This window comes from Chiloscyllium plagiosum, unplaced genomic scaffold (assembly GCF_037043375.1).
Source record: "Chiloscyllium plagiosum isolate Xiang-an unplaced genomic scaffold, Cpla_swu_hap1 HiC_scaffold_24, whole genome shotgun sequence".
Classification (NCBI taxonomy): Eukaryota; Metazoa; Chordata; class Chondrichthyes; order Orectolobiformes; family Hemiscylliidae; genus Chiloscyllium; species Chiloscyllium plagiosum.
Genome location: NW_028270162.1, coordinates 23539268 through 23549954, shown reverse-complemented (window position 1 = coordinate 23549954; position 10687 = coordinate 23539268). Strand labels below are relative to the sequence as shown.

Below are 10687 nucleotides of genomic sequence, written 5' to 3'. Positions count from 1 at the left end.
AAAGCAGTCTTTAAAACTATCTCTACATCTGCCATTGAAATCGTGCATTCCCAGCCTTACACTACAAAGCATATTAGGAGGTCACAGGTTCATATGCTGCACTAACCTTCAGGAATAAACCCTTTAGCATGTGCTTTTGGACACTGCCAGATTCTCTGGACCGACATTGACACAGGCAGTGAAGGAGCAACTGTATAACTTAGCACTGTTTGCTTGCATCATTCTGTAAATGGAACTGATAATAATAGTCAAATATATTCTTCGCTCATAGACTCTTTTTGACGGTGGAACAGTCCAGTCAACAATCATGAAATACAATCTCAAGTCACCAGTTTCAATGTGTTTATTTAGTAATAATTTTGTATTCCAAATTCTATTTGTAACATTTCTAATTGCATATTATAACTTATACTGTATACTGCATTACAGGAATAGGCGCTGTGTCAGCACGGATAAGCTTGCCTTGCATAAAGTGTCTTGTTCACCTTCATTTCTTTTTAAAATTCTTCCTCGGTAGTTTGTCAGGTGTGAAGCAAATCAGAAGATACCTATTAAAATGCATCTGCTGTAAAAAATACTGAGATATGTACATATAAATAAACCATACAAGGATGATAATGGGTTTTAGACAACCAGCTCATTCAAATAAAATCAGATATATACAAGTTTACAGCTTTTTATTATTATTATCTACAGTCTAGAGCTCCATGGCTAGCATTGCAAATTCTATTCAGCACTGCTTAGCATAAAATGGCCTTTCTTTTTCTGCTTGAAGATAATTAACAAACTGAAGAAAAACTCTAATTGCATAAGTGTCAGATGTGTTGGTTATATGTTTCATTTGGTTGGGCTTCTATTACGTGTTACTTTGAGAAATAAACTTTTGAACTGGACTAGGAGATAGTTTGCTTCCTTTGGAATCAATTGCAAATTGCTTTTCTGCATTTAAAGGGAAGATTTAAAAAACTGGAAGGGCTGAGCAGATCTCTGGTAGAAATGGTTGAAGAGGCACTGTTGTTAGGTCAATAATTGCCTGCTGACACTTGAACGCAGAAATACAAGCTGGACCCACTGCATGAAGATCCTGACAAAAGTCTACTGCTGAACCTCTGAGGTGCTGACAAACTTGATGTATATTTCCACTATCTTTTCTCGTTGTACTTTAGTACTGGATTGTAGTTTTTTTCTTGACAACAGTGTTAAATTTTAATTGATGTGGCACTAGACATCCTGGTTAATAAATTGCATTTGCAAAAAAAATTAGCCTCATTAACAAATCACTTTGTTGATAGGATCGGGGGCTGGTAGGCTCCCAATGGAGCTTCCAATATGATGCTGAATGTGCATCTTCCAGTTGTGAATGATGTTTTGTTTTCAGCCAACAGAAGTAATATGATAGAGGCTCATGTCTCCCCCATTCTCCCCGTATGAAATCAAGGTTTTTAAATCAGGATCTGAAGAAGAGTTCTTTACTATTACATTGCTACTGTCATTAATATTGCAAGTGCTACACTTGTATGTAATTTCCTCACTAAACATGTTCTGTATCAATGTGCCTCAAAATGCCACTAGCTGGACTATTTGTTTGATGGATCTCATCCTGCATCATTTCTTAGGAGATAATTAATTTACAAATTACTCAATAATACTTAAAATTGTATATTCCTCTTACGTTCACAAACACCCAGCGCTCTACCCCTCCAATATGCTCTGAAATCAAATACTTATAAATTTCCTGAACCCTGTAAAACACATCAAATTTATATCCGAATAGACAGAGCTAGGCTGTAATCATACTCTGGTTACTGATTTCAAACAAATCAATAGAGTTATACTACAGACTGACCTCAGTCTGACTGAGACTAAGATACAGTCAAAAATTGAGCTTTTAGTAAATGTTTCAATGCATCACTCCACTCCCTGAGAAATCAATTTCCAAGGCCAGATGAATTAGTGGTAGCATGCACTTTGTAAAATGTTGTGAAATTTTAAATGGAATGTATTTTTATACTGTATTGGAGGGATACTGCCATTTGAGCAAATTCAAACCAGAATGAGTTGACCTCCAGCTCAGAGTATCCAGAGATATTCTGTCAGGTTTTTGTGCTAATGCAGATCTTAAATTGCTTTTCATTGATACAAAAGCAAGTGCACGGTAATGCAGACTTAAAACAGAGTGTCTTACTGTGGTCTTGTTGCACAGTGTACTGGGACTGTCTCTGGATCAGAAGGTCAAGGTTCAAGTCCCACCTGCCCGGAGGTGGGTAATAAGATGTTTGAGCAGGTTGGTTAGAAAATCAGTGTGTGTTTGAAAAAGAGCCTACAGGAATAGTGACAAATACATTTGCAATTTACCTTGTCTTTAATTGCTCAAATTCCATGTCATTTTTATGAGATCAATTCAAAGTCAAACCTCCAGAAATATTATAATCAGGTACAAAATTAAGTGGTAATTTTATTTGATCGTGATGCATGTTGGAGAATGTGACAGCACATTTCTTGTTGAGCACTGTCCCTCCACAGCATACTTGCAAATGCCTTCTAGTGGCATAGTCGGTGGACCATGACTTCAACGAACTAATGCTGTTGACTCAATCTATAAACACCAAAAGAAATGTTTATTCTGATGGCTTCCCTCTAATTGTAAAGTGCAACAGCAGGTTTAGACTAACTCTGTGGAAGTTTCTCATCCCACACACCAAGAGCTCTATATAAATTCCACTCAGCAACTCTCCCTGAAGAGATAAAAAAAGGAAAACAGAAGCACTGAATAATGTCGCTTTCAATCATCATCATAACTCTTATAAAATCAATGTTTCAAGCACTGAATTTAAACAGAGAAATGATTTCTGATCAGAAATGAGAAAAATGAACTGCTTTCAAAATAAACTCTTGACAACAATCACTCAGTAGGTTGAATCATGCATCATCAACTCAACAAATTATCCATGAGAGGTTTCAAAACCCGACCTCTGAGATTCTGGGGCAGAACCAAAAGCATCGACAGGAAGAGGACAATCACCAGGATGGATCCAAATTTAACCTCCTCTGCATTAATCCAAGTTGTTACTCATAGAAGTTTTTCTTCCTCACTAAGATGTTGTGTCCCAGAGCAATCTTAACTCTGCAGTTTAGAATATTTAGGGGTACAACTTCACTATTAGTTAAAGCAATTCTTTAACTTAACTATCATTGGCGTAAAATGATGTCCATTTAACAACATTTGTTTACATACTTGCCTCAAAATATGCTTAAGTTTGTATTTAATGCCAATTGGTTCAAAACATTTATTTAATCGTTTGTATATTCTGGTATTTTCCAGAGACTGGCTTCAAGATATGGAAATGATGCCAAATATACCTCGGTTTGGTTGATGAATTGAGAATACATAAATGGAGGACTGTGCTGGTGAATGGATTACATAGGGACATACAAAGCTCACAAAAGACCACCATGATTCATGGACATGACCCAAGATTCAGAAAATATTGATTTTCCACTCTACATCACGTTACAAAAACGTGAATGGGAATATTATGCAGAATACATTAAACAGGGTAACAGAACGTTGGATGAAGTCACCATATATCTGAAGATTATCACAATATTACACCCAATCTGCATGACAAATGCCTGAGTCTTCATACATGCATTATGGTTTCAGTGCAGTGTCAGGGTCCCGAGGTTCTGATCCAATGAGAGTGCCAGGTTTCCTGAGCACGTGGAACTCCAGGTCGGGTTGCAGTGCTGAGTACACCGGCTTCAGGTTCGACTGCAGGACTGAATACGCAGTCTCCAGACCTGACTGCAGTGCCAGACTGTACAAGTACATGGAACAAACACACCTTGCTGCAGTGATAAGTTCCCTGAGTGTATTCGGCTCTGGTTTTCACCATTGTTCCAACTATCTGAATAGAGGGATTCTGCATCTACCCAATTTACATATATGGCTCTAGATCTGATGCTGTGTCAGGTTCCCAACAAATCTCACTGGGTTATGCATTCAACACACAAATTAGAACAGCAACAATTCTTGCATCAATTGATCCAAGTACATGATCTGCTATTCCCAGATTCTCCACAGTATTCTGCAATGTGCTATGTACATAGAAGTGTTATTTGGGAACAAACAGAATACAATAAGAACAACAAAGGCCACTATGTTCACTGTCAAGACATTTCAACTGAACATGGACCAAAGGCCTTTGGAAATATTAACAAGGGAAAGGGAAAGGGAAATATTAACAAGGGAAAACAGAGTTAACATCAAGAAATACATGCCTGCACTACAACACTTAGTCATGCAGTGTTTTGTTTAAATATAAACATCCAAAAAAAGCAAAACGTTGAGCAGGAGCAATGAAGGATAGAAGCAACACCAGCTGACATGGCTGATTATTGACGTTTTAGGTCACGGATGCTGCGTAGATAAATGAAGTTGGTAATTTGTGCAAAGTAAGGTCCCACAAACAACTGAGGGTTAAATGTTGCTGAGGACACAGGAGGATTTGCCCAGGATCTCTTCTATTCTAATGATCAAACAGACAAAGATGTTGATGAAAGGTAAGCAAACTGAAACATTGGGCGGCAACGTTTGTTCTCCTAGGTGGTGAGCATGAAGACAGAAAGGGTATTAATTAAGCCAGGTTGGGGGACTAACATGGACAGGTGGTACCTGCTGGTAGTCAACCTCTTGGCCTTGCGTCCAAATCCCCTGTCCCTCTCTCCTCGCAATGCCCAATGAGAGAAAGCCCCACCACCTTTATTCCGTGTCCTCTGCAATCCAGGGAGGCTGGACATGCTGTTCCACTTGCAGTCACAGCCACCTTCATAGCGCTGCTGAGCTCAAAAGCTGCTGACCTCTGACTGGCTGGCTGGCTTTGCTGTGTGGGACGTGAGCTTCCTGTCCTGGGGTCTTGATTCCAGTGGAAGGTCCAGCGTGCACCATCCCTGGAAGAGGCAGCACAGGTCTCTCACCAGCTCTCCAGCTGGCAGTCGAGACTCCCCAATACCTCAATAGGATTCTGCCCACTCACTCGGTTTCTCTCTACAAATGCTGCCAGTCCTAATAAGCATTTCCTGTTTCCATTTCAGGGTTTCAACGGCAGCGGTATTTTCTATTAAGCAAGGGCTCACAGTTTGGATGGCATCTCCAGAAATGCAGCAAATCCTCAGAGCAAACATCAGTGCTTTTGTCTTGGAGATGTCTTGAGCAAATAACCCTCTAACTGCCAAGGCATGCAGGTTCCCACTGAGCCAAACTAGCATATGTGAAAGCAAATAGTGCATATATTAGATGGGCAAACATAGGAACAATTTCAGGGCAGTCGATGGGAGCAGAAGGTGCAGTCCCTCAGCTATTTCCATCATTCTTCCTTCCAACTCAAAAAAGAAAATCTGAAATAGAACCGACAGTATGATCTACTTTGTATGTGTGGCCTGCTTAGAAATATTAATATGCTCAATTTGCTTTCCCCTTCTAAAGGGTAAACCTGATAGTAAACAGCTTTCATGATCATACTGAGAACTGGTTTTCTGTCCACCCAATGTGTTGTAACTGTTCAATTAGCTTGGGAAAAAAGCGCATGTACTTAGAAACTAGGAAACAGGTACAGGTGTTGGTACGAATGACTAGAAGAAGTCGGAAAACAAGTAGTAAGTTGTCTCTTCAATGATTTCAAGATGGATACAGTCTTCAAATAGAAAAGATAAAAGACGCATTTACATTCTGTTTCAGTGCAGTGCAGGTTCTGTGAAAGTAATGCCCAAATGAACTTTCTGCTGCTGGTCTCCTGTAAACCAAGTGGATCCACAGAAGAGGTAGTTTCAAAGGCTAACCTGGAAGCCCATGAGAAAACTAGTTTCTATTTCCACTGAAAGGAGGAGCCGGGCTGGTTAATACAGTGAAATGCCATCACACAATATCATCAAATAGTATAAAAACACTTCTAGAACTGCATCAGGAATCCTGTTCATTATAGCTAATTCTCTTTTTTTAAAAATCCAAGTAATAAAAGAAATTTACACTAAGATAGCACCTTCAACGTTATGGAACGTAGCAAGGCACTTCACAAAAGGCAGGAGTGAGGGACAGAAATGGACACCAGGAAGGAGGTGAGGGTCAGAGTATTGAAGGTAACCAAAAGTCATAGCTATAGAGGTAGATTTTCAGGAATCTTCTAAATGTGGAGAGAGATGCAGCAAAGCAGAATGGTTTAATGAGGAAATTAAGCTTTGCCACAAATGGTGGAGGAAAGGAAGGAGTCATATACATTCCAAAGAACAGTGTATGGCGTCTAAGTTCGAGAGGTGTGCGATGAGAGGGGGATGCTCGGGGTGTTGTTCATTATTTGACAATTGTAGACCTGGATTTGTGATTTCAGGGAAATGAGAAACCAATGGATATCACCAAGGATGGAGGCGGCCGTGCTATAACCACGGGCAAGAGGTGACTGTGATAGGAGGTGGCAATGCCAGGACAATAGGGCAAGGTGTGACTGGGATTAGAGGTGTCAGTGTCATGGTGATGGGGTGAGAGGTGACTGGGATTAGATGTGGCAGTGCCATGATAATAGGACAAAGAGGTGACTGGGAACTAGGATTTGATACTGAAGAGAATACAGATGGCAGAATTTTAAATAAACTTCAGTTTGTTAAGGGTAAAACTCAGGACACTGCTAAGAACTTTCAAAATACTACAGAAGCATGGTGGAGACAGGAGTAAAGTTGAGGTGTAGGCAAAAGCGAGGACTGCAGATGCTGGAGATTAGAGTCAAGATTAGAGTGGTGCTTGAAAAGCACAGCAGGTCAGGCAGCATCCGAGGGCTCCTGCCTGAAATGTTGATTTTCCTGCTCCTCTGATGCTGCCTGACCGGCTGTGCTTTTCCAGCACCACTCTAATCTTGACTAAGGTTGAGGCAGAGCCAAGCAGCACTGTGGTGGTGTAACGTTACAGTTTAACAACGGATATGGCATAGTGTTTGAAAGTCAGGTTACAATCAAAAGGATTGATGCTCATTGAGGATATGCATATAAACATTCTGTAGAATATAAATGCATGTTCCTCAAGGAAATTTAAAAAAAAAACAAAATGAGAAGAAAAACGAAAAAAAAGATTAATCTTGCAAGACACTGAAATAAAGCACAATAATCAATCTTGCTGATGTTAAATCATTATCATGAGAAGCAGCAGGTCATAGTGGATTGGTACTGGAGTGATGGGACAAGCTGGTAAAAATACTGTAAGTCTGCCCCCTGGTGTACAGTACACAAGATCCATCAGCATGAAAAGGTTTGGCTCATATTATAGCACACAATGAAATGATAAGCTGCCACAACATGAAGTAAGCAGAGCAGTAACTCTATGGTTGCTGCATCCATTATTCTTTCCCTTGTTGCTTACTTTGGAAATTGCATAACACTTATTCTTGAATTTGATGTAAAAACCATTAGGAGTATAGTTAACAGACACACTGACATCTTTAGGCTTGAAAGTTTTAGGTATTTCTGCCCTTTCTTCTCTCCCTGATCTGGATAAATGTTATCATGCGCGCACACACACACACACACACACATACATACACATACACACACACACATATATAGAAAACACATACAGACATAACCATTTGTGAAGTTTCTCATCAATTTGACAGCAATTCGCCAAGCAATGAAGCATTGAGACACCAGAAATTACCAAAGTGGTGTTGTAAATTTGTTATTTTATGTCATCAAAAATAAGTGGAAGACCAGAAGATGCAGTAGGTCCAGGGAGGAAATAGCACCCTAGATGTAATTCTGAGATTTGCTTTGTTGCTTATAATAGATTGAAGATCTTCATCACTGATCACATCATAAGATAAAAAGTGCATTTCCGCTTGTAGAATGGAGTGTGGTCCATGACCCGCAAAATATTTCAGCAAAGCTCTAAATCAGAATTTCCATCTCCAAGACTCTGGGCTCTGAAAAAACAATTTGGGGAATTGAATCTCAGCCTCAAATGGCAGGCATACGCCTATAGCCACAGCTCAACTTCATTTGTGACAATCAGTAAAAACCTTCACCATGCCAGTGAAGTACATTCAAGAAGCCCTTGCTCAATGCACCACAGGGATGGATGGATTTACTGAGGAATAGTTAATTTGTGGGAGTAGGGGAGAGGCTGGTGAAATGCAGCTGTATCAATAGTTGGAAGAATTCTCAAGTGATAATATGGAGTGCATGGTGCAGCCTTCAGAGCATGCTTTCTGATCAGAATAGGAATTAAATTGCTTACCATTGCTGCTGCAAGATGACAGCATGTGGGACATCAAAAATTTGCTGAACATAATACTTTTTTTTTAAATCACTTACAATAAAAATTGGGCGTGACCTAAAACTGACAAGCCTAGTTTATTTTCTTTTTGCAACAAATACTTCTGATTGCAGACTGACATTCCAATTTGATTTTTGACATTTATAAATTGTTATCAACCATTAAATGACTAAGAAACAGGGCAAAATGCCACTTCTGGATTCAATAAAAATATGACATTTTTACACAGTAGTTTTTTTTTTGCTTTTTTTTCATTTAACAGTATAAAAACTTTAGCACTGTTCACGCAACACACAGGGTCTGTTTACAAACAGCGCATGTCCAACACAATTGGCTTACACATGCTAGTCCCACAATGTCAAGTGGGCAATCGAAAACTTCTTCTGACTGGTTGGGGATCATTTCAGCACTTTGAGGTGGGAAAGAATTTTCTCGGAGACAGAAATTTATAACCATTCCCAGATGGGAATCTCAGTGGACGTGCTTCTCTCTGAGTGATACTTGGTGGCTGCATAGTTTCTGCTGGTTTGCTGGTCTCCTGGTAACCACCTCGCCCATTTTGGGCTTTCTTGTCTGTGTACGGGAGCTTGGAAAACTCCTTAAGTTCAAGTTTATCCTCCTTTCCTTCCTTCTTGCCGCGTCTGGCTGGTGAAAGATTCAAATAACTTAGAGCATCAGCTTTGGAGCCTATAAGAGCAGGGTTGGAACGCAGAGCTCGAACAGGTCTGGATGAAGGCTGTGTCGCACTAGTCCAAAAGGTTTTGAGGTTGTGGACAGCCTTGACCTTCTCGTCAATGGCAGTCATTTTCAATTTGCTCAGGTCAGGGATATCAGCGGGGCTCGAGCGTGCTGAGCCTGCCGATGAGTATGAAAGGGCAGGAGATGGGTTACTCCCAGCTGGAGACTGGTGACCTGAGCTTGGAGACCTGGAGATGTGAGCACTGTAAGGGGAGCTGGGGTATTTGATCTTGATTGGTGATTGATCAGACGAAGAACCCGGGGACTGGCGCAAAGAACCCGGGGACTGGCGCAAAGAACCCGGGGACTGGCGCAAAGAACCTGGGGACCGGCGCAAATCCCCAATGGGTGAAGATGTTGCTGTGGTCTGTCTGCTCTCACTCCCTTTAGGGTAGCAGTCCCCTGCTGACTGACCTACTTCAATGATGTCACTGGTAGGAGTGTTGCTTCCTGAGTTCACCTTCTGCAGTGATGAGCTCCGTGTTGGAGGCTTTGGTTTTGCGGTTATTGGTGAAGACTGCTTTTTCTGCCCGGTGCCATTCTGTGGTCTACTGAACGCACTTGTATCTGAAGATTTAAAAGCTGAAGAACCGTGATGCCCTGTTGCACCATGGTCCACTTCAGCTGAACTGGTTTTGCTTGCTGGTCCACCACTTTGATACAATTTCTCAACAGCAAGCAAGTGGCTTTGAGTCTCCTCCAAAATCTTTTGTGCCAGCTCCTGAGGATTAAGTTTAGTCACCTTATCCTCCTGGGATTTAACCGTGCTATCTGTTTCTGTGCTGGACTGATCTGATTCTCCCGTGTCCGAACTTGGAAGTTTATTTCTGGATTCCACCTTCTGAAATGGTGAGTTTGGACTCGGAATGAGCGTTATTTTGACAGGAGAACTGGAAGCACTGGTATTGCCTTTGAATGTGTGGCTTTCCTCAAAATTATGGCAGTGTTCTACCTGTTCTGTAGTCCTTTCTTTGTTGGGTGAGGCAGATACACTGACAGTGTCAGTGTAGACACTTAATGGCTCACTGCTAATAATGGAGAATCCCTCATACTCCTCATCATCTCGGCTTGTGTTACTTGCCTGTGGAGAAGACCTACTACGTAGCATGGCGGCCTTGTGTGGGTAAATGTTCTTGGGTCTTTCATAGTCCTGTCGGCCCCTTTGCAGCATTCCTTCACCAGTCACGTCAGTCTTCGAAGCAAAGCTCATTGAGGAGGCGATGGAACTGAGGCTGTAGACAGAAATGGCGTCAGAAGCCATGGACTCTCCGTAAGTGGGAGAAAATGGTGGGTTTAGCTGTCCCGTTGGATTGGAAACTGACTGAGAGGAGGACAGAGACTCCAGGGATGAGGAGCTGTCGAGACTGAGTCGTTTGGGCAGTTCTGTGGAATCTGGAACAGAGTGAAACATTGCGAATTACAAATTCATGGGAATATAGATTTGCAAGTATTTCCTTGCCTCCTTATGTATCCACCCCGACCCCACTTTCCACAGCCCCTGCATTTGTAAATGTGCTTTCAATCATCTCGGCTCCATTCCCTGGACTTCCCATCTCAGGATCTCCCTGCCCTACCAGCTTTCCCTCCTCCTTTCGGACTCTCTTGAAAATACGGTAATATGGTCGGATGCTTGAC

At 41.3% G+C, this 10687-nt stretch overlaps 1 protein-coding gene across 6 annotated transcripts in view; it reads right to left on the bottom strand.

The window, feature by feature from the left end:
* Positions 1 to 328: 328 nt before the first annotated feature.
* The window catches only part of ttc28 (tetratricopeptide repeat domain 28), a 774630-nt gene continuing 764271 nt past the window's right edge, over positions 329 to 10687 (bottom strand). For all 6 annotated transcript variants that reach the window (XM_043715612.2, XM_043715613.2, XM_043715615.2 and 3 more), the window contains one exon: positions 329 to 10444. In XM_043715612.2, coding sequence (XP_043571547.2) covers positions 8718 to 10444 — 1727 coding nt within the window. In that variant the 3' untranslated portion in view covers positions 329 to 8717. The remainder of the gene's footprint in view (positions 10445 to 10687) is intronic.